Raw genomic sequence first — 25,138 nt, forward strand, 5'->3', positions numbered from 1 at the left:
ACTCCAGTGCCTGGTGCCGGGAGAAGACTCACTGATAAGGAACACAGGGGCTTTATTCCAAACAAGCGAGTGCGTGCGAGTGCAGAAGTGACGACGGCTCCGTGCTATTTAAACGGCAATTTTTGACAGTGATCCAGGCTTCCCGATAGGCGTTGAGTTGCACACCATCGACAGTGCTTCTATGAAGTGCCTGAAATCTGGTCACATTCGGTCATGCTTCTGTGGCGTGCCTAAGCACTCAGCGGCTTTTTCTAAATTGATTGATTTATTTGGTTGTTGGTCTGTTCGCCGAGCTTGGCAGTTGGATTGCAAACGTTTCATCACCAATCGAGGTGACATCGTCAGTGCAGGGTTGAGTGGGTGAATTCCTCCTCTTCTGTCTGTGATTATATAGCTTCTATACAGTATCTGGTAGTTCTGGAAACGGTCGTCGTATAGTTTGATTGGTCTACTGTAAATCTCACGTGGTCTCAATCTCCTGTGTCTGGTCGGTTCGAGAGAGATTGAGACCACGTGAGATTTACAGTAGACCAATCAAACTATACGACGACCGTTTCCAGAACTACCAGATACTGTTTGGAAGCTATATAATCACAGGCAGAAGAGGAAGAATTTACCCACTCAACCTTGCACTGACGATGCCACCTCGATTGGTGATGAGACGTTTGCAATCCAACTGCCAAGCTCGACGAACAGACCAACAACCAAACGCTGAACTCTGTTATCTGTGGTAATCTGGTGAAATCTGGAACCATGCTGACTACACTCCTCACGGTCTTCTGTAATGACAATTATAACTTTTGGGGGATTCCACTTTGCAGAAAATCTATTGGCACATATTGAAGATGATCAGGAGAGCCTCTGCTGTTGAAAAGTAATTCTAAAAGATGATCAGGGAGCAACAGGTACCGCAAATGATGAAAAAAGCGGATGTCTGCTTCAAGGACGGAGGTCGAAACATCGTATACTGACCCGCAATATGTTGTTAATTTAGTATTTATAAATGACGTCACCAGCCACGATCAAGAAAGCTGTCATCTGATCAGGACGAGGACATAACCCAAGACAAGTATGAATACCCAACCAATGGAGAGTGGATATAATTAAGGTGTGGAAAAGTCCTTAAAAGTGAACTTAATTGTCACTAGGAAAGCGGATTTGGAAGTGGTGTGAAGCACATTCAAAGTCAACTTGCAACAACTATACAACAGGTCTCATAGCTGAAGAAGTTCCTTGTGAACAGATGGTTATTAGAGTGCCATCGCTATTGGCCGCCAACACCACGGATGGATACTATCGGAGAAGAATACTGGTGTGTGAGAGGACGTCAGTATAGTTGCATTCCACCACAGAAACAGCTTATATTCAAATGTGAATCGCCAGCTTCGCCAGCAAGATGATCACGGTTGATGAAGTTTGCGGAGAACAAATTGGTGATCAGCCCCAAGAAGAGCTCAAAGCAGAACACTTCGCGTCGTGTTATTCCCTAACTGATACTTCCGGCAACAACAGCACAACACCCTCCACCTAACAACAGAGTAGCATGGGGAAGGTTGCAGAAACATTCTGATTGCTACTTAGCTCTGGAACTCGATCGTTTCTAGCCAATAATTCTCAAAGATTTGGTTTCAGTGACAGCGGTACCTTTGATGAATGAATATCTATCATATATGGGTGAACACCAGCTGAATGCCGAATGATGAGGACCTCGGCATTGCCAAGCCGCTTCAAAAGAATGGGAGTAAGTCCAAAGCATCACTCTGCAGCCCTGCCTTACAAGTGTTCTATGTAAGGTCTTGGAAAAGGCAGTTCCAAAAGTGGCTGAAGAATAGATGACCTCTTGAAATGTATTATCAAAGATACAAAATGGATTTGTCCATGGTAAATCCTGGCTGTTTATCATGCTGCTGGTGCGAGAAACGTTGCTTGTTGACGAGAAAACTGCAGAAGATGGACGGCGTTTCAGTCAAATTCTCAAAGGTGGTCAACCAAGCTGAGTTTTGGATCCTGTTCGGGAGACTAGTTGCTTGTCTACGGTTTAGTAACGATCATTCGAATTCCTTATGGACCGGCATTAGGCAGTGCAGGTAAATGGCACTCCTTCAGGCTAGAAACCTGCACTATATATAGCCTACATACAACCGTGAAACCTAGGACTGAGAGTTCCTTCATACCGCATGGGCATTTATGTCGTAATATCAGTTGGGACGACTTATTTGCTACACACAACAAGGTGGATACGCGACCCATCTAAGTCATTCCTTTTCAGTTACCTTCTCCCTTCGTTTAATAAGAACATATTAGGGCCTAGCCGTAGATACGTCAACCGGACACTCATAGCAATGAACAACCGCACAGAACGCTCATATTTACCGCCTTATTTTCAGCAGCTGGACGCCATTCTCTAAATTTTATCTCATTATCTAGTGTTGGGACCATCAGAAAAGTCGGTCAATGAGCAGTACTTGCGCCAGCTGTTGATAATTTATCGTTAAACATCTTCTGTATTTCGGAAATCCCATCGCGGTTTCCATTTACAGTAATTGGACCTGCGTCCCTCGTACTCCCTTCTGGTGGCATGGTAGCCAGGCGTTAAAACGGTTTTAGAGTTGAACGATTATTATTATCAATAATAATAATATTATTATTATGGGTAAACGGTGGTTGGACATGCGTTAGTGCTAGTTGGGTGTAAGCTATAGGTGTGTGGTCTCAAACGTTTCAGCCTAGACAGATTCTTTAGAGGAAGGACAAACGCGGGCTCTCAAAGGAAGCCGAATGCTTTTGCTAGCCAGATTCTATCTAGATGCTGACGGAACTTATCAGTAAGACAGGTTATTAAGTGATTGCAGCATGATGCTTCTGTATGAAACTAAAGGGATAATAATATTACCCTTACGTTTGTTGTACAACTTTAGAAGTGATCCGCCCCAGCTGTTGCTAGTAGAGAGGTGGCGGTTCACTCTAACTGAATCGTTTGGATATGACTTATTATGGGTAATCAACTCCAGAACTCGTTTGCCGTCTCTAAGATAGTTGTCGGGTGAAATGCTCTTGCTTTGAAATGACGCCTTATTATGGCTACCATTTGGTACGCAAGGGTAACTTGGCTTGTATATAATGGAACAAATGCACTAGCCCTCTATATTGCTAGTTTTTTTAAAGTTCGACAAACTAGGTCTTCAAATGCAGGAATTTCCGACACCTCGGCTGGCGGATTTAGCCTCGCTAAGTTGGAAATAATCATGGAGGAACTTTGCCGGACTATTATAGCCGCTCCTCTAGAAGTTTACTCAATACTGGGAAACATTAGACGACCTGTGAATGACATGACTGTTTGGTTCTGAGAGAACATTCTGCTGGACAGAAAGCCGTTGGTTCCAGCTCATTTTTAGCTGCAGTTCCATCAGAAGCCAGGCACCCACTCAAGATTACGTGACAGGATACTGTAGGAAGTTAGATAAGAAAAAGACTTAAGCAAGTGGTAATCATTGATCGTGGAACCATTTTTTCTGACCCTGATTTAGACCTCAGTCCCATCATTTAACTCTAATACCCTTTCGGTGCCTGGCTTCCATGTCACCCAAATGAAACACAAGGGTTGGGATACTGCCAGATTACTCAATGTTAAACAGGAGAAGCTGAGATGAATAGGACAGGTTCGAACCACGGACCTTCCATGAGTAAATTTGCGTTCTAACCACCTCAATTTTAATAAAGTTTAAGTCATCACTAAGTGCAAAGTTTCTACCAACCTTGCCGATTATTTTATGTATCATTCGAAATTTCAAATTGACGATGAGCCGCTCTCAGTCAGCTGAACCTCCAGAGATAGTCATAATTTATTTGCAGGTCGTGGCAAATTGATTTTTCTCGAAAAAAGGAAGTACCGAGTAAACCAGATAAAATTCCGAAAAATATTCGGAAAAACCTTTGCACATCTAGTTAATGAGTGACCTCGTTAGGTTTATTAGCGGACTTCGGGTTGACCCATACCACGTAGAGGAATTACATGACAAGTAGTGCTAAGGGCGAGATGTCAGGCGTTATTTAGGCCGAATTTTTCCGGGGTAAAAAAACACATAATCAACTGGCTAAGGTATTTGTCTGCACATTTTCTCTCCAACTTATTTGAGTGATGAACTGGACTATGAGTGCACTAACCGCGAAATATTGATCTGATTTCTTAAATTAGTTACGTATGCCTCGTTTCCTGTGCTTCTGTTTCAGCGACATTACTGACTACTCTGTTGAAACGTTGATTTATGTTGCCGGTCCTTTCACCTTTCTGTATCGACCGGAAGCATTCGGCAAGGTTGGTATGATCGTTTCTCGTATGCGGTGTAAAGCGAACGCCATATAGATTTGATTCTTAGACTGTGTGAGGAAGTGGAATAAGACAGCTGGTTTTTGTGTCGTAGAAAACAATCGGCCCTTCTAGCCTTTTTTCGGGGTTTAGGTGGGGACTATCATATTACGTGTCGGTGCTTCGTAGATATTGTAATGTATTCTCATACTGAATTACTACAGTACTGAGTACTGAGTGAGGGCGAATATTTTACCTTTTTGGGAATGGACACATATAGTTATCATCGTAGCGCGCTCCCAGTCGATATGATTTTGATAACCTTTGTTACGTGCTACCCAAACTTCTCCTTTCATGTTCTCGGAACACATCATTCTGCCAAGTTGTGGATTTCGTAGAGCACAAAATGCGCCTTGCGGGTAGCTGATATGGAATCTCCCGTTAGCGCGAGCATTCTTACCAAAGAAGAGTAAGAAGAATAGCATAAACGAGGGATTCAACTGAGTCTCTCGTGAAGACCAAATTGATATGTAAATGAGTTAAAAGAGGCGACGATCTATCATTTATGCTCAGTTAAATAGTGGAATTCGAGAACTTGCTCTCGAAATTAGTCACCGAGCCTAGTACGCAGAAGATTTTGGCAGATGGGCGTCGTAATTTACTAATTTATAAAGAGAATGGTGGACTTTATACAGCAAGTCCAGAGATCGACTTTACTGATCGCGACTGACTCGTACGGCGCGACCCATATAAAAACTGAAGTTTCGGGGTATGGAACATCATTGCTATTATTCGGATGCTTCACTAAATCTTTTGAATTACTAAGTCAGAAAGACTATCAGCTATCCACACAATGCGTTTGCGGGTGACCTTCAGGTCGTGCATAACTTACGGCAAACTTGATCTTCATGCGAGGCCTGCTTTGTCAGAAGCTACTTATCTGGTCACTTTATGTCAACATTTCCGTTATAATCGAATGATCAGCCACTGATATCATTTTAAATTCAACTGCTTTTACTATCGCCCATCAGTTGGTTCTCATCACTGTAAAACAACCCACTGGGAAGAGTTACAAGTGATTTCTTTCCGAGCACGGTATTCGCAGTACACTCGCACGAGGGTGAGAAAGCTAGTGGGATAAAAAATCAGGACATGGCGTTGCAATCATCCCAGCAAATGTACACGGCTCAACAGTACTACAGTACTACTCATAACTTGAGCACGTTTACCAGGGTACTGCCCTAGACGAAACGAAACAAGAAGCATGAGTTCGCTGAGTGAGGTGATGACGCCTACTCTGTGAGGCCACAAACAAATGCCAAATCTATATATTGCTGATGTGCACTCTCAACAGCGTGTACGTCCGTATCGTTATAAAGTGTGGATCTGTGTTGGACATTGAGTGTGCAGGCTTAACCTCAACAGGATTTCCTGAATAACATGATTCGCGTCGCTAGAGGTGGCATTATGGATCAGATGCGTACTCTTCTTTGTCTCTGCTAAAGCAGTCACCATGATCCACAGTCCAGTGAAAAAAGCCACCTGCTTCCACAATGACGATCGGAGCTATAGGACCCATTGTTCAATGAAGTTCTGGAGTTAAAATCAATACAATTGTGCTACGTCTCATGCAGCACATTTTGTTTAATCTAAGACCTTGTCTTTTGAAGACTCAGCCAGTCTTCTTGGTCTCATGCCAACATCGTAACTCTACAGCTAGACAGGTGGATGTCACTGTATTTATCGTGTACCCACTTGGTTTATCTTTCCATATTGAGAGACACAATCACAGCTTCTTCACCAGCCCGGTCGAAATCCTCTTTGTGTTCAAGTTTTTGAATAGATTTAAATAACTGGGTTCGATGATATCAGGCAGCTTTCCGTAGAAAGTTCGCGACGAGCATATCCCTTCTAGCTGTTTTTTTATTCCAAAAGCGAATATTTGAAGTACCGATCTCCTCTTGAGATGGAGAAATGCGCTGTTCACTTTGCTGTGGTTGATGTTTGCGTGTCTGCTCTGTGGTTTATGTGAGTATTCATGCTGTATGCTCTCCACCTCTGGGTGCAATATGCCTCACTCATTTGTCGGCCTTGATTCTGACGTGGTAAGAACTTCAGAAAAGCGTTGAATTTCTCGTGCTGCCTCCTAAAAGCGCATTGTTACACTTTTCATTGCTTCTTCATTTATTGCATGTGCGATTCATTTAGTGAAGCAGAGAATTTTTGGCATCTTTTGGCCCTTGCTTTTCTGCGTTGCATTGAGAAGAAGAAAGCGAGGAGTTGTGGGCCTCATTCTTTCTAGCTGCTTGTTGGTCTTTATTGTCGGACGACTCGGAGTTTACGATTGTCTGCTTTTTATTCAGTCTGTCACCTCACTAACTGCGTGCAATCCGGCTTGAATGTTGCACTGATCCATCGGGATAAACTGGTTCACCTATGCCCGGAAAGCCAACGGGGTGCCATCAGAAAAACAGCATCAAGCTCTCATGCTACAAGTGATCGTACTAAGAGGCGTTCTTGGGATAAAGTTGTACTATTCTCCGTGAAAGCACTCCGAAGACGGTTAGCTGTTTCCTCTAGGCCACTAGCATGTCCACATCTATGGAAGCCTTCCCCTGGAAGAACGACAGAGTAAAAAAGTTCGCCGCTAAAAGCCGCACTTTCCGATCACCCAAATGACCTCTGATGTACTATTCACTGCTGTTGAAATAGTTTTCAAAACGAAGTTTGACGCTGTTCAAGACTCGTGCTTTTCGCAGTAGCACCATAAGTCAGACATTAATGTCTTGCTCCATATGCGTTCGGGCTAGATAATCCTCGCAAATCCAAATGAGCCAGACTGTTGAGTCATTGGTTCTGCGAAGGTTCCCTTCAAAAGCTTCACGCCTATTGCCTTGCGGGTGAAATTGCTGAATTAGGGGCTATAAGCAGGGTCCCAGAACAGAACCTCTCCTTTTTCAACTACATAATGATTCAGACTTTTGAGCCGAGGTTCAAAGTGGGATGAGATAAATCAAAAAGATTTCCCCAGTCTGGACAACAGGGAATTGACATCTGGTTAGGCAGCTTAGGAGTGACGGCTTATCTTCTTAATTTTCCACCTCTAGAGATTGAACGTCGATTCTTGGCCTTCCATACAGAAAAACAAAACACAACCATACACTACTATCATTAGCAAATCCGTTCGGAATGGAGGCATTTCATGACCGTACTCGTTGTCGAATTGGTCAACAGATCTCCCTTGCTCATACTCTTCTCTCTGTGCTGTATCTCCGGAATGTGTCTGAATAACTCTAGCATGGTAATACATCTGAACACGGCCCAACGCAGCCCATGTCGTTCGTGGTTTACTATCCGGGTGTCAGGTGATCCCGAAGCGTCTCCCCGCTGTCATAATGGTGTGGGCATTGGGTTGATCTGTAGACGCTCCCTCTGGTGGCATTCCCATGAACAACTGTGTTCAGTTAGACTGGCTGGATCTGCTAGAATCCGCTCGAACACCGTCAAAGGCACTTTTAATGATAAAACTTTCGTATCTTATGTGAATGGCCAAGTACCCAGATATCAGTAATCTGCTCGGTTAAGAAAAATCCGTATGTATGAGAATTGTCTTGGCGGGAGATTTAGTTTGGAAGTCCCCAGAACTGACAAGGACAACCCTTTCTTACAACTCTACGCTGATCACCATCAGGATATTGGGAACACAAACTAGAGCGTTGCAGTGACTGGCGCCATTCAAACTGTGACCAATCAAGCACTCTGACTGACCATATAACAATTGGCTACAGATACCGATTTTGTGTTTCTTTTCGAATATGTGTACGGAGTCAGATTGGGCCGCGGTTCATTTCCAAGGCTGTTTGCCAGCCACCAATGAAAAAAAAATCATCCATTGCAATGATATCCACCGCCTGTGAAATTCGGTCGCCAGAGTAGCCTATTAGCAACAGCTGTCTGGACAAATTACGAACATGAAGAAGAGCGGTTGGAAAAATGAAGACTGGTTGGAAACCTGAAACACAACGAATTTGACGTTTGATTGTGCGTGTCCGAAAAGGAGGCCACGGCCCATTACAAGCTGGAACTCACTACGGTTCATGCCCCAGTCGTGGCTTGAACGACAGTATGATTCAGTGAGATCCCCGAAATGATTCTAAACTTGTAGTCTGAAAACTGGCCAGGTGTAGTGGCGGTTAAGGAAATTCCAGAAAATGGGAAGGGCGGCGGTGTTTGGAAGTAGTCAAACTCTTTTCCAGCTTATTCACTTAACCAAGAAAGTCTCCGCTCAATGAAATTAGTACGGTAAAAGACGGTACATAAGTTCGTACTAAGTTTGGACAATTGATTTGTTGGGTGAAATATTTTGAGGAGAAAGAAGCTGGTTCGAGGTACCCAGCATAACGAGCGCAGTGAAACATCAACTTCTAAGCACCAACAGAAGGTGAAGTCAAGAAATTTGTGTTCGCGCTGTTTGCTTTTTCTCGCCTATCGTCTTCATTTTTGCAATCAAGTTAATTATCGAAGAAACGTCCTCAGTGCTATCTGCCTCTGGCATGGAGCTTTCCTCCCGGGAGCGACCCTAAAGACAAGGAGTTGTTGGTGATGTCGCGACACACGATCCAAATTCCATCCAGAAACAAAACACAGTGAAAATCAAAATACTGTGGACACGCTTTTTCATCTCCAAAGTGAAAGGCGCTACTACATGAGTATGCGAGTGGACCAGCAAACTTGGTCGTGACATAAGAGCCACTGAAGATAGTGGACAGATATGCCAAGCTATGTGATCGCTTCACGTCGGATGACAGCATTGCTGATGACCTGGATGCTAGAATCGCTAAAGCCCGTCCTGCTTTCCTTCAACCTGGATATCCTTTAGGTCGACGTGACATTAACCTGTCGGTGACAGGTAAAATCTATGACGCGTCCGGTGTTGCCTTATGGTTGCAAAGACTAACCGCTGTACGCTTAAAAAAGGAACAGATAGCTTGGTTTTCCCATTAGTACCTCCTAAGCACTGTATATACATCATGGGGACATCAAATAATCCGCGATTGAGTGTGACGAGTGCTTTTTTTTGTCAACTGGTTGACTACTTCCCTAGCTGGTTCGTCCGCAATAATTACAATGGCCGTGATCACGTACTTTCGTATGTTGAGCGAATGTTTGCCTTGGTATTACCTGTTTGCTGGGCCAGGTTCAGACTGGAAGATACCACAAAGTGAACACCGCACTACCTGGAGACAAAGCATGAAAAACATAGAAAATAGTCTTTATTGCTCATATGCATATCGTCTAAGAGGTTTGGATACCGGTGGTTTGGGTTACTCACCGACAAGACAATGTCAAGTAACCAGTGTTGGTATTTTGTCTATGCATCTGTTCTTACTCATTAACCTAGCTACAGTTGCTACAGCAACTTAGCTACAACGACCCCTACCACTGTACATACGTACGGTTCCCGACTGTCAAACCGATATGAACTCATATGGCACTCAGGGTTAACTGAGTCTGTCATGAGTGCATGTGATTAAATGAGCAACACCTTGAAGGAACCCCGAATTGTGGAATTCGGGAATTTCCACTGTTATTCAGGACTGCGTGTAATATAGTAATGGTAATAGTAATAATGAGACACATACTTGGTACCGAGCACCATCAAAGGCTTGTATATACCATGATGACAATTATTTTTGTCAGCAAGCCGCTTAAAGACACCCGAATCTGATATATGCATCGAGGGCCTAAAGTATGTCATAGATTTAGTTATTACATTGTGTGCTTGGCTGTCGAGCACATGTTCACTAAGAACAGGATGGCCACAAATCCGGGGGGGTATGTTTGTCACATGAGTGGTGATATCTGCACTGTTATTGATTGTATCTAGTCTGACGAAACACGCTTGTGTGACGTGAACATCGTTTCAAGTAACACAGTCTGCCTACCACTCAGTGAGGATTTACCGCGATTATTTGAGTACGAGCAGACTGCATGTAGTTTCAATATTCTGGATGTACTGGATAGGATCAATGGATTGTGGATGCTGAGTTTTACCATGCGAATACGAACCAAAACGAGGGTCTGTAATTCATTGTTTGATGTGCCCCAGGACATTACTTCTTGACGTTTCGGAATTTTTCTTTTCTTTTCCTTACTGTAGTACTCAAGCCGGCGTTTCAAAACTACACTAGCATGTCAAATGATCAGGGCCGTCGATGTTCAGCAGACAGTCACGTGAACGCTTTGAAGCCCCCGTCTAGAGGCTCAATTAGCAGTTTATCCAGCTTCCGATTTTTCGGAAGCAGCGAATGTATCAACGCCATAAAACGACGGATACACTTACTGGATGACAGATTCATTACAATGGAATTCACTGTAAGTTTTTGTATTATGTAAAATTGCACAAAGAACATCCTGCAGGAAATTTTGCATAATTCCAAATGACTAGTTAACTAGTTGATCAGTGTTTCCGCCGTGCGACGTTTTTCATCAGTAGTAAACTGATTAAAACCACTACTTAGTCACGATATGATTTAGTTGCGAGCTCGAAGGGCCAACAATCCCTGTCGTTGACTGGTAATAGTGATTTGCGCACGCGTAGAATTGAATACGAATGAAATTCACCATGTTACGAATCTGTTGATTGGAGTTCTGCTACTAAAATACATATTCACCCTTCACTGAGCTTATTCACTATCGGGACCCATCCATACCCACAAAGGGGATTTCCATAGGTTGCATGTACAGTCACCACCCGCCTTCTTCGATAATTTTCCAAAACTCGGGTTAGATCAGAGAACATCGCTGTCGAATTTTCGTGTAGGACCTTGGATTAAAATGAAATCATGCTTTTGTAGGAAGGGCTGAACTTCACTGTTCGATTAACACCGTGGATGCCGTAGGATATCACACCAAACATCGAACACGTGCTGAGCAGTTTGCCACTGAAATGTCGAACGTAACTTTACCCAGAATCGCCGGCATAATTCGAAGGCAACGACCACACCTCTTGGGTCTCAGTCCCGCAGAGCATCATGCACTTAGGTACCTGGAGGTCGACGCTACCATAAGCACATCCGAGGCTGGTGAAGGGGACTTTTCAATTTTATTTCAAGCAGATGACTCAGGACAGAGGGTTAACCAAAACAATGAAAGATAAAGACCCACAAGCAGCGGTGAATCGGACACCATTCTTAATAAGATCAAACCTCAAACAGATATATGTTTTTGGATGACATGGCACGACTTGAATCCAAGGAGCAACTGTTCTTCACGCTTTTTAGGTTTTCCAAGAATACACAGACGTATTCAATAATCATTGACTCACTTTCCGTATAACATACAAATTGGCCAGGTTCCTAAACTGGTTCGTGGAACTTCTTTAGACAGCCTGCTAAAAGTGCGTCCCATTCTTGTTGGTCTGTTGATCAGAGGAAACCCACACTTCATTTTGCCTTGGGGTATCCGTTGTGAGAGGCTTCGGGATCTTCAACTACGTACTAACTGACAGCGTAGTGATCATCACGTGCACGAATTCATCTGACGAAATAAACCAACGCACCGAACTCTGCGTGCGCCCCATGTAAATCAGCCTCAATTAAACAAACAAATCGCTCCACTACTTTTCCAGGACATCCAGAGCTTCAGTTCGCAAGCTGTGGTAGATAGGCGTCTGGTGTGACTATTCTGATGATGATTCTGTGATCATGCGGCCCGAATTTCCTAATGACATTGATTTTCCCTAGTTTTCCTTGTACTTGAATCTACGTGCGAACATAAAAGGTGACCAACGTATAGCCATTCTTGACTGCCTCGGAGAGGTTATTGGAACATAGCTTTGGCGTTCGTGTGTCGCATACTAATCCCCTACGGTCTATGTTTAAAGTGCCAGTTGCCTCACTCTGTTGTCACACAACAGCTGTGGTACAGTTGCCAACTGCTCTGATGGTGTGGTAAAGTGGACAGTTCCACAGAACTGCTTAGGACAAGCGACTAGCTTGCTCCGCACTTTGGGTATCGTTGGTCCGAACTGTGCAAATTGAAGAGGAAACCTAATTCGTCCCTGGATAAACGAAAAGCCACCGTATCTGTGTTTCTTCCCCGTATTCAGCCTTTTGGAACATGTTGTATGGTATCCGGCCACGACCTTTCATTAGCCCGGGAATCAAGGAACCTCGTGACAGTGATTTTTATTGGGCAGATTGGTTTTCTTAGGAGTTGTCGTTGTATCTATCGCCAAGTGGTACTTAGGTTATTCACTGTTTGCAAGACCATTGTCTATTCTGGATTACTGGAAGTCTATGTGCCTACGTACGTATTCTGTATGTTTCGAATGCTATCGCAAAAGGATAGGTTAGTGCCGCATGTTATTAGTGGCCCGTCAAAGCGCCATTACTTTCTTTACTTCCAGTGCCTTTTTTCAATGATGAGGATTCTCAGTCACACGCACTAATAAATGACAACATTACCCCTGCAGCTTGACGCAGTATTGAATCTCTCTACGCCAGCCTGTGTACATCTCAGTCTCATTGTTAGTGCGTAGTCAGGCTCTGCTAATAGTGTGAAAGCGCCGCTGACTAGTGGAAGGTATATGTTGAATAACACAGTAATGAATTACACAGTGTGTGAAACCCTCTGAGTTCTGGAAATTGCGAGAAGATAGGTCGCTGAACTCCGGTTGGGCTTTTACTATTGGCCTCCAAGACATTTGAAGGTCAAAGATCCTGGATGTAATCTCACAGTACTCGAGGTTTACTGTGGAGAGCATTTTATGTTCGGTCCTCAAGTTGAGGTCGACTCAGCTGCAGTTTGTCGACCTCTCTAATGCAAAATTGTTTAGCCTGCATATAACTTGAGAATTCTATGGTTTATTTTGTTCGGAACTGCACATCTTGAACTCCTCACGTACTTGAGTGTTCTGGTTTGGTGTTTCCACGCGATAGTTGGCGATGTGAGAAACATCGAATGACTTGGACTCAGAAGACCTTACTCAGGTGATGAGAAGTAATTGATTCACGAATGTTCCCGGTGCTAAGTAATGCAGTCCTTGAAAACAATGTACCATGACGCAAACTTATAATGTAGCTGCGCTGGCTAGGTCCTGCCAAAACTCATGTTGATTCACACAGTAACCGTGTTTAGATTGTGCCATCTGATCACGGATGAGCACGCTTGTGCCGTTCACCAAACTTTCAGTTTCACGTGACCCCACGTGATCAGACAGAGCACATGTCGACCCTTTCATGCAATTTGAAGTTCCAGTTGTGAGCTGTGTTGTTTCTCTTATACACAGCTGCGATCAATTTTTATGATAGGTACGTATCAGTTATTGTTAACGTGAAGATGACCTGAGAAACTGGCTTACCTTTCAGCTTTACGATGGAAGTTGTTTTACCGAATCTCTCACTGGTCTCATATACAAGATACGTTGATGTTGATGTTTTTAGACTTGTGGCACCCGATGGAAGTCAGTGGCACTATTTTTCTTCTAAGGAATAATTTACTGGCTGCCAGCGGGTGTAAACCGCATTATTTAGTCGTTCGTATGCATGATGGTTGGGTAGATGAATGATTGTGGCCATCAAATGATCACATATTTGAATTAGGATTGTTGTTTACGTTCAAACTGGTAACGTTTGTAAGTTTGAGTCCTCTATTCTCTTCTACCAGACCAAAACTCTTGGAAAAGAACTGCTACGTGAGGTTTGCTCCTATCTTAATGCGGCAGAGTCAGTAGCCTACTTTGGAATACGCTATGTGGATAACAACTCTTTGCCAGTGAGTTTCCAGTGTTTTGCTCTCTGAAATCGTGCTTATAACCCAAGCCATGCAAACACGACCCGTTCCACCATGACTCTTTTTGTAGAACTCTTCAAACGTGAGCTTAGCAGTGTTTTTGCCTTTTCATCACGACACGAGTGCGCATTTTCACCGTTTGATAAGCAACCGAGTAATAAAGTGTCAAGCGTGTAAGATATATTTTTGACCTGTTTTTTACTCAATTCCTATGAAAACTATGTAGTTCTGCACAAGAAAGCTTTGTAAAATTATGAATATTTTTGCCAGCTACATTCATTCGCACAGCAGTTTGCTCTTTAACGGTGACTCCCCCGAATCTCAGCTGAATCTCCCTTTTGTGTTGTTCCTTTGCAACAGAATATGCTGCAAAAGGGCCGTTATATGTTTCAGTTGGTACGATATTCGAAATATCGCAGTATATTTTTTAATAAAGTAAGCTACTCACAAGGTTGCCGAAAACTCTTCCACTGCTTATGACCAATTTCACCCTTCTTGGGACTGACCAGATAAACACAGTCCCCGAATTTCTGTCAACCTTTTGTTCTACTTGAACCCGGTTGAAGAAGATAATCCTAAAAGAGAAATTTAGCTGAATTGAGTTGAGTATCCCGTCAAAACTAAATTCGTATGCAAATGAGAGTATCTGACGAATCCCGTCTAGTTTAGGTTCAAGAACAACATAAAGCTGACGGAAACTCTAGCTCTGCACCTACCTGATGATCCCCAAGAAGGATGGAGCCGGTCGTGTGCTGTCGAAAAGTTGTGGTCTGTCAAGTTTTATGAAATGCTTGTTGTTACTCAACCAGTTTGCTTCTCTCATCTTTATTTACGATTCCCCTCTGTTGCTTTTGCGGTTGCCCCATCCTCATGGAGCTCTGATTGGTCCCGCGACTGTGGTAGGGCTGTGTGAACTTGTACTTCTAGATATTTAAAAAGGTCAAGGTATAAGCTCAGTAAGTTCCTGCTTTTATGCCATCCACTCCTTGGGTGCTCTTGCTTTCGGCTACATGGCACGTATACATCAATAGGTCAGCTTTCATGCAGGCCCCCATGTGGAAGAATACGTAAGGTTAGTTTTTCTACTTAACCGAGCGTAATTTGAGATCTGACAACCGGACAACCATTTAATTGGTGCTGCCAAGCCTCATTGAAAGGTTACAGTGCAGGTGACCTGAGCTCGAGATAGCTCGGTTTTCAGGACGCGAGATTGCCGACCGGAAACTCCGTGATTCTAACCCAACGCCAACATCTCGATTGTCAATAGTTCGGCAACCTGTCCGTATCTCAGCCCTTGTGCCTCAACTTAGCAGCTGAGCTACAGTCAAACGAACAATTCCTCGATTTAGATTAACTGATCTGGTTACCTCAGCTCTTCAATATCTCGTTCGGAATTCTATTACAATTAAGCCGTTGACTAAAATGATTATGTTGCTCTCCATGAAGGAATTGGCAGCATTCAGTTCATCTGAATTAACAAACTTACTTTCCATTCGAATAGGAACATTCGTTAGAGAACCCAGTCGCCGAGAATTTGGTTCCTGTACGATCCTGTGCTAAGGCCGTGATCTCAAAGCAAGGAATTGGTTACTTAGACTAAACGCATGATCTAGTTGCCCCATCTGACAGGTAACCTGTAGTCTTATTTAATAACGGACGGTCAGTAATAATTGCGGCGAAACCGAATTCGACGAACTTCACCTGCGTTTCTCCAGCAGTCGCAATTGATCAGTAAACAATATATTGAATTGAACGTTGGCAGACAGTATAGATAGGTAGACCGTGGTTCTATAGGAAATTAACAGTAAATCGTGAGGAAATTAACCGTAAATCTTGAGGAGAACTAAGGAAAAGCTTACAGCTAGATTAGACCTTGGGCAGTTAGCAACACAGGATGGCACACGAAGGGCAGTGTGCTTTCGGACAAGTTTAACGGGAAAAATGTTGTTCAGTTCAAAGTGAGACAAACCCAGAAATGAATGTGAACAAATCATCTACAGAAAAACGGTTGAGGCAGAGTCGACTTTGTGTAACATAGAACAATTCAGTCTTGAAACTTGAGCAGTCACCGGAAGGGTGATGAATTAGCCTGAGGAATAGGAAAACAAAGAATTACGTCACGTAATTAACAGTTTCCACAAATTTTTTATACGCTTGATCTGATTGACTCAGTACAACTCAATAATGAGTTTATTTCATTAGGCAACTCTCTGTGTTGGTATTGAGCGAAAGCAAACCGTGTTAAGAGCGAAAGATTACCCAGAAATTTACCAAGCCTTTCTGGAGTTGTGGAGGTCATTAGTTCAGCAACATTTTGTTCACGTTGTATTTGTGTGATAGCTAAATTTCATTCTCGCGTCGTCCATCCTTGTTGAATAAGTGAACTTTGATTTCTTTCCAAATGAGTTGGATTTAAATAATAATAAACGTGAAGAAGCTCCTTTTCTTCTGTGTGACAGTTCATTGGCGTGCAATAAAACCTCATCCGAATGAGAATTTAGACCAAGAAGATATTTTAAAAATCGCTCAACTGTAACACCCTTATAGTGCCCAGCTGCCATGCTACCCGAAGGAAGCACGAGGGCTGAAATACTGCCAGCTTGCCCAAACTAGACAAGGGAATTCGAGAGGCAGAGGTCGAATGCGAACCACAGACCTTCCGGTCAATAAATTCGCGCTCTAACCACTTAAGACTTAAATAAGAATACAAATAAAACTTCGTTAGCTGAAATTTTAGAATAAAATGCCCGAAATGTGCCCCCAGTTTGGTTGTAGATTGGGTGTAAGCGGATCTCCAAGCTCGGGGAACAGGTCAACAACCAATTGCAAAAAGACTGCAAATCTCGGCAACAGATAAAGGGCCACTTGATCTACACTTGTATAACGCACCACGAGGTTTTCTATACATACACTGCTAAGTGACCGAAATGCCTATTTTTGTGAACTGGCCCCTGTGTATGGAAGTATTTACCCTCAGCGCCGTCATACCATGTCCACAGAGCTGGTAGGGCAAATTTCATAAAGCGTCTCCAAGTCAACTGAATTGCCGTTCAGAATTAACTTTTGGTAAGTCCGTCTTGCAATAGTTATGCAAGATGAGTAGAACTTCCTCGATGTTGCTTGCATGCAGCCGCTATCGAAAAGCGAGAGATACTCCATGAACAGCGATGGTCGAACGCTGACAGTCGTCGGAGGCTGTTGACTGGAGCAAGCCACCCATGACATCTATGAAAAGTGCCATGCGACCGTCCAACACATTCAACACAAATGCGGCATTTTTGGGGTTAACGCAAGTCCATAGTTTGGCCAATCTTCTTCACCATGATAGCGAGAACGCTTTGTGTCGAATGAGCTCAGTCGACAACCTGGTGGCTTCCTGGTGGAACAATGTCATCTGCGTCGTCTAGTTCGTGGCTGCCGTTCCCCGAAAGTAGGTCGATGCCATATTTGTTGACACCAGTGACAGGAATTTTGAGCACATGGTTAACCGAACAGAAACGGGGGGATGGTTCACTTTGGTAGATACTGAGAAACAAGTTAAGCATGTGTGGGCTCTTCTTCAGGCATAGGTTTTGTCATGCAATCACCTGAGGATGTTTGCAAATATCTCCATGGTTTGAAAAATAACACAGCGACGAACAGTAATGTTTTCGGGATCTCGTCATCAGGTCAGTGCATATCTAATGGTTAAAATAAAAGCGAAAAATGAAGTACGCTGCGAAGATTGGTTAGTGAACTGCAAAACGTAGGGACACGAACGATTGGTTGTCTGCGCCCCCCCCCCTCCTAGTGTCGCATCTAGTTGGATGCTGAGACAGTCAAGAGGACTGTTGAGTGACTTGGCTGGTTGCCAACCGCCCTTCCATAAGCGTCGTCCGATCCGTTGAACCAAAAGTAACGTTGGTATCAGGGAGCATGGTAATTGTCTGGTGCTTGGGGGGGGGGGTTGACTGACGATTGGGTCAGTATGCCCAATGCAGGAGCTGGCTTGTTATTCGTGGATTTTCGTTTCGCAAAAGGACGAATGTTTATAAATTACAGACACCATTCAAATTTCCGAAGCAATTGCAAAGAGTGTTGCTGGTCCATTGCTGGCTGAACAGTTACTGCGGCGGTACATTTTTTAACGTCTGGATGACGAAAGACCTCGACCAAGATGACGAAGTAATTTCGCACGTCGAAATCTTCTAGAAATCATGCGTTGCCATACCGTTCAACGTAGTTTTCGTGATTTTGGTCAATTCTGGTGACATTCGTTTGTCCTCAGTGCGGAAAATTGTCTTGCAAACGCTATCTTGGCTAGATGGATTGAGAAGAGCAAACCATGAAGTGCGTTTGATGGATTTTGTCCACAGAATACAAGTCGATGAAGGGTTTAGTCGAGACTCAGGTTCTTTCCTAGCGATCAATTTGACGGGAACAGTTGGTAACGAGCGTTGAATGACCGCGCTAAACGAGCTGATGAAAAGCCGACTTTAATTAGAACCGCCTGCGCATGCACAACTGTTTAACCCATGCACTCTATCCCAACTCTCAATAGTCAGACTTTTAAAAGTTAACTTTTGACTTTTAGGCATGCCTGATTGTACGACGAATCAAGTGGAACTCCATGGCATATGTCCTGCTGTTGGAGGAATCCTTCAGAGGTCCATGGCATCTGACTCCGTTAGTTATTCCAGAAACTCTAATTCCTACGAGCTGTAAAGCAAGCTTAAACGACATATGCGGAAGTGAGTAATATCGGGTTGTCAGTAACATCTGTCTGGGGCCTTTGTAGGGTATCCAGCAGCAGTAACTTTGTGACGTTGATTCGAAGCCGTTGATCTATCTTCTTTCGGCAGGTGTGCATGTTCAATTTTATGAAAATTTCACGTGGTACTTGCTCATGTCTCCGTTGGAACGAGAATCCTGTAGGGAACTAAACCATCGATGACTGAACGCGAAAAAAATCTATCAGGGTTCACTGTTTTGCCGCTTATGGGGAACTGCAGATAGCAAGGAAAATTCCGCCTCACCAAATACAGAATAATCTAGCAAAGAACCGTGAGATGGTTCATGTAGCTGGTTTTTTATATCAACCATTCAAGTTCGAAGTAAATGAAATCAAAGTACCACATTTGGTAGTCTTCTGGTCTTAGACTGTTCATAACTTTTTTCATATGAAAACGAGTGTATCTAACAAAGTTAACTCATCACCGTTATTAATCATTTTCAAACGGGATGAATTCTAGCTTCAGTGGAAGAACCTCCTTCGTTAGCGTAGTGAAGTAGAAATAAAAATAGAAATTCTTGTCAATATGAATTTCGCTGAATCCCTTGAAAGGTATTCAAAAAGGCTCAAAAGTAAATTTGAGCGAAACTTCGTTTTAAACGCTCCCCTCTGGACGGCGTGTGCACTCAAAACGTGTACCTTTTGTGCTCTTATAGGTATGGGTGTGTAATCATCCACTGTTCATCTCACTGTGTCCAAGAGATTAGGCTGAACCATCTTTGTTTCGGTACTTCTTTTCAGGCTATTGAGGTTGCTCCAGAAACAGACTCTAGCAAGACACAATTGAATGATAAATGGCCCCAGAAAGATTTATGCAATGCAGTAACTGTGTGCAATCAATACTTCTTATCATCTGAAACATTTTAAAAAAACTGTAGGACCATTAGTTGTCTTTGATGTAGTAAGCTGTGCATATTTTGTAAAGTGACTTGTTGTCCAAGCCTATCACCATCATTGTTGGGCACAGTTTGGAAGATCAAACAGTCCAATTCCCCAGATCCCTCCGGATCTAGCAGATTGACCGTGAGTTTTCCGTTACTTGGGTTGAACGGAATTCCAGCGGCTGCGCAACTGTGGTACCCGTAATGGGTCACTATTTATCCATAATATATGGCACTGACGTACGCCGTCTGAAACCCCCTCCCCGGTTGTACAGTCCCATCGGAACAAATCGACTAGACAGATTGACCGCAGACAAATACTTTGTTTTTGCATTGTCAAAATATTACTGCTGTGTAGGATTGGAGAATGAACTTAAATTGGCTAAAAGCTTGTTTGATTGCGCCAACTGATAGTGTTCGTACAAAGAGTTGATTTAATTCACTGTCCTTGAATTTATTTAGATTGGTGATCCTAGGTTCAGTCCCAGACGTTTTTTTTTCACTGTACACAGACTATTCAAAGTCGATCTGGCAATACAAATGTCCTGTCGGAGTCGGCCTACTGATGTTTGCCACACGTGGGCTGATTTTTCATGTCTGGTCAATTTTAGCTGATTGGGTCTAATGGTCGTAGTTGGGTGGAAATAAAGCCACACCACCTGCCTCCCTCACGTGTTTGTCTCCACCAAAAAAGGCATCATTATAACGTAACCAGCTGTACCGTTTGTTTTGGTGGCAATGACCTTGGTACAAAATGATGCCTTCAACGAGTCACTGAGTTGCGTAGCTTTTGAAATTACATAAAAGCGTAATAGTGAGGACGGTATTTTGTTGCCCACGGAAAATAAGAGTATGTCTGGTCAATTTTAGCTGATTGGGTCTAATGGTCGTAGTTGGGTGGAAATAAAGCCACACCACCTGCCTCCCTCACGTGTTTGTCTCCACCAAAAAAGGCATCATTATAACGTAACCAGCTGTACCGTTTGTTTGTTTTGGAATGACCTTGGTACAAAATGAAGCCTTCCACGAGTCGCTGAGTTGCGTAGCTTTTGAAATTACATTAAAGCGTAATAGTAAGGACGGCATTTTGTTGCCCACGGAAAATAAGAGTCAAAAGAAAAACTGTTTTTAATTCGTGATGCCCTGACAAGACAGCTTCTAGCGACTTTCACGTGCCAGACAACGTATGTTCCAATTGTAGTACTTTGGGCGCATAAAACTGGGTCCAACATGCGCTCCAGGTAATCGTTTCAACCTCAATTGGCGTGCACTTCCGCATGAGATTTAGCTGCATCTCAGTCAGTGTTCAATTATAGACCCATTGTAGAACGTGTAGTAAATACCCTTTTTCTGATTAGCGCAAAACGCAGGCCATACCCAAAAAGTGATAGGTGCACGAAGATCGAGTCATCTGAATACTAAGAAGTCTCCACAAAATATGGCATCTTTCCTGATATATTTTGCCTGTTCATATTCAATTCGCCCGTCTCAGTCCGCGCTTTTCTACCGCCCATATTTCTCTGTCACAAAGATTCGGCCCACCGACTGATGGATGAGTTTAGTTTTTAGACACATGCACCCGATCATTTTGGATTCACGGACATTCCTGCATTGGGTGGCATATCTGACCAGTAGAAAATTTCCCCATACAGTGAGCAGTCATCGAAAATACTCCTGAAGTTGAACAGTATTACAGCGTACGCATAGTCCATTGGGAGAGTTCGAAATGCAGCGTCCTCAGAAGCGGGCTAGTGGAAGGTTGATCAACGTAGCTAGATCTGAAGGACGCGTTGGTGGAAGTAATTTGTATGTCTTCAACTGGAGGATTTTAACTTGAAAGGCACTTGGCCTTTATCGCCTAGCAGCCAAGCTGATCTGGTAATTGGCCGAAATAAGCGGATCGGCGTGTTACCTCACAAATATCCTTCAACAAACGGAAAATCAACTCGCTGCCATTAATTTGAACTCACCGTCGTCTACATTGGGAATCACGTGTGATTTGGATGCTTCGTGCTCCTTGATTGCCTTCAGGTACTTGATCTTTGATGTGCGAGCAAGTGGGTTTATTCTCGCTTCTAAATGCGCCCAAACAAACCACTGCATGCTTTGTACGTAGTTCACTTCATCAGGACCAGCCGTGTTCAGACTCCAACAAGTAGACCAAGCTGTTCGGTGTGTATGTGCCAGTATAAGGAAGAACAAATCTAATCGGATGACTAAGCGATTTGGTTTGGTTGAAATGCAAGTACTTCACTATACGGCTTTCTGATTGTCTGGTTAACCGTATCCATGTGTATTGTGTTGTCCTGGGCCCACTGAAGACGCGGGCACCGTAATCCGTTTTGTCGCTCTCATCCCCAACTATTCTGAGTTTCAGAGCGTCTCAGTTCACATCGTTTAATGAGATGAAAACAATGGTGATCAAGCTAAATGCAGTTCAGAGTTTCAGTACCATTTTGAAAGCGGTATCAAGAAGCTGATTGGGACTGTGTGAAATGCAATGTTAAGATCTGATCTAAAAGTCATCGCAACTGATATGGTCAATAATGACTGTACTGTGGTTACAATGTTAGCTATCTACTCTTTTAACATGTTTAGACTTTTCCACAAACGAAACTACACACAAGGTTGCTGAAGATTCTTCGGCATTTCACGACCGGTTTCACCCTTCTTGGGGCTCGCCAGGTAAACGCAGTCCCCGAGTTTCCGTCAACCTCATGTTTTACTTGAACCCAAATAGGAATGATTTCGACGAGTACGCTCATTTGAAAATCAACTTGGTTTTAACGGGTTACTCAAATGAATCACCCTTCAACTGAATATGCTGCACAAAAGCCGCCCCATTTTCACTTGGTACGATATCCGGGATATCACAGTATATTTTCACGCTGTCCACTACCCACAAGGTTGCTGAAGACTCTTCGGCAGCCCACGACTGGTTTAGACTTTGTTGCTACTGACAGGGATATACACCAAAGAGAAGTGTTGCTCTTGTAAAAGCCACTTCATAGGAACTTCCTGTGGGAGCTAGTGATCTGAACTCTACAAGGCGATCATGTTAGCATCCACACCAGTAGATACTAAGCATACTGGGGTATCTCAATACCTTTGCGAATTCTTACCGAACTAATCGACTAGATTTACGATTGTTTTAAATCGAGATTCCTTCCTATGAGTAAAGTCAGTTTACGCTCAGAAGTCGATTTGTCCTTACTGAGAATCATCGGCATATCATGATTCTGCAGGGAGATTCGAACTCGTAACCCCAGCTCGTGGTTGAACAGCCCCATCGTACAATTAACACTCTTCTTGTTCGTTTATCGCTTATTGTTCTCGGTGTGGCTACAGCCTTATCCAATCAAAAGCTCGCCTATTGAGGCCCACCAACCGGTTTAGGGACGTCAAATTCTGTTGTAAATATTGGTGTATTTTGCCAAATTCAGTGTGAAATCGCTTTGTAAAACGGGTATTTTGTCGTGCTTCATACTTGGACATACTTTGGTCAGTTAGTTTACTTGCTGAATTCCACCCACTGCGCTCGAATGTGTTTAGCCCTTGACGAAAACTCTGAAAAAGACCCCATTGTACCGAAGCAGTAGTTTCGGTCTACTTACCTACCTCGGCTATTGTTTGTCCATCCGTGATGTTTTGGCTCACTTTCTTCCTGGTGTATAACTATCTAGGTGATATTACGACTTGACAAGTGCTGGCTTATGTTACGGAGAAAATCTTCATAGGTTAGTTCGCTTGCTTTGTGGAACTCAGTCTCCATCAGAATTGTGCGCATCTGACCAAATTCATTTGTCCCAGTTTTTCTCTGCTTCGCATCCAACATACATTGCAACGCACAAAGTCACTGTGAAGGTAGTATGTAACACTACAGACAGAATTCGATGCGCAAATTTTGGTTAACGGGACATTGAGTCTTTTCCCATCTTGTGTTGATAGTAGGGTAGCTGTTGAAAATAACTATTTCCGCAACGTTTGTTCAATTTACTAGTTTCTCTGTTGGTCATGCTTGATCTGATGATTAACAACACAATGTGACAATTTTGCTTATCTCCTTCTCAGCAATGGTTGGATCCAGAAAGACGAGTTATGAAGCAGATTAAAGGTAAGTCTTTTGTCAGCTGACTGCAAACTAAATATTACGCCCCTGATGATATATATATATATATATATATATATATATATATGATCAGGGAAAACGGGAGGGTATGAAACATAAAGCCAAGCGTTGAAGGCGGTGACAGGTTTGGTTAGTTCGGGAACTGAATATCTACGCATTGAAGACGATAGCTTTGGTGCATGAGCGCCACTGAGTGCGCGATCGGACCATTTCTAACGATGCCATCAGCCTTCGGTGAGTTGAGTTCCGACGTCCCCATCTAGAGTGGCGGCAGTTGTCCAACCAACCCACTCTCCTGGTTAGTGTTTTCATACCTCGTTACCAGGTCATACAATGCCCACCTCTCAGTCGCTTCTACTCAGGACAGAGCTGCCAGGTTGGCAAGAGCTGTCCTGGCCTTTCGGATTCGAGAAATCATCTTATCAATATCATCTGCATACTCAATCTCTGTGAGGGAATGTCCCGGGAGCATTTTGACCTCCGAGGTTTCGGAGGCAAGCAGAGAAGTTCCAAAAAACGGTAGATACCACGAGCTATTGAGTTAGGATCACCAGATACCCGAAGAGTGAAATGTGGAACATCTGGGCTCATCCTGAGAGGCATGAGGTTAAAGACCGAAGTGGCGTATTGTATGCCTGTTTCCGAGACAACATACATCGATGGAGAGTGAAAGCAAGGTTACAGAAAGGGATGGTTCTTGCCCAAATTGACTTAGAATACGGATATTAAAGTCTGCAACGCGGATAAGATTGTTTGAGGTTAGCAAGCAATTATTTTGGTCTATTTTTGTGGGCGATGAATGACATACGGTACAGTGGATAGGAAATTGGCAGATGGGTTGGCTGCACTGCATCATACCATGGGTGGATAGGGATTGTGGGATAAGGCTGGTGAGCGAAGAGCTGCAAAAGTAAATGATACTTCCCGGTCGCCAAGGCCGAAGAACGGGTTTAGTCGAGGCACCCCACCTTGAGCCTTTGACTCAAAACTCTGACCCATAATGCAGTGAAAGGATGTAAGGTTTTGTTCAGAAACCCTGTCCGTAGCCTCTGACTCAAGTGTCTGAACTACGAGACATCATTTTTCGAGGTTTATTTGGGGGACGCTGCCCGGAGCCAATGACTCATTAGTCTGACCCACTTGGCTGCAGGGGGCGGCCTGTCCCGAGAGCGCAGGGAGTAAGGCATTGCTGTTTCACTTCTAGTACAGCTGCGTACAGCAAATGCTTTTTGAGCGGCACCAGACTGTGGTTTTAA

The 25,138-nt window shown here is 43.5% G+C and overlaps 2 protein-coding genes across 2 annotated transcripts in view; both read left to right on the forward strand.

The window, feature by feature from the left end:
- Window positions 1-364, forward strand: part of T265_15343 (hypothetical protein) — a gene marked incomplete at both ends in the record, with an annotated part of 4,581 nt that extends 4,217 nt beyond the window's left edge. The window contains one exon of the mRNA XM_009177658.1: window positions 130-364. Within this exon, the coding sequence (XP_009175922.1) occupies window positions 130-364 (235 nt within the window). The remainder of the gene's footprint in view (window positions 1-129) is intronic.
- A 3,864-nt stretch (window positions 365-4,228) lies between these two features.
- Window positions 4,229-25,138, forward strand: part of T265_11095 (hypothetical protein) — a gene marked incomplete at both ends in the record, with an annotated part of 68,217 nt that continues 47,307 nt past the window's right edge. Inside the window, 4 exons of the mRNA XM_009177659.1 lie at window positions 4,229-4,315; window positions 10,467-10,681; window positions 13,976-14,083; window positions 23,825-23,867. Of these exons, the coding sequence (XP_009175923.1) occupies window positions 10,499-10,681; window positions 13,976-14,083; window positions 23,825-23,867 (334 nt within the window). The remainder of the gene's footprint in view (window positions 4,316-10,466; window positions 10,682-13,975; window positions 14,084-23,824; window positions 23,868-25,138) is intronic.

The sequence above is a fragment of the Opisthorchis viverrini genome (assembly GCF_000715545.1).
Source record: "Opisthorchis viverrini unplaced genomic scaffold opera_v5_454, whole genome shotgun sequence".
NCBI classification, from domain to species: Eukaryota; Metazoa; Platyhelminthes; class Trematoda; order Opisthorchiida; family Opisthorchiidae; genus Opisthorchis; species Opisthorchis viverrini.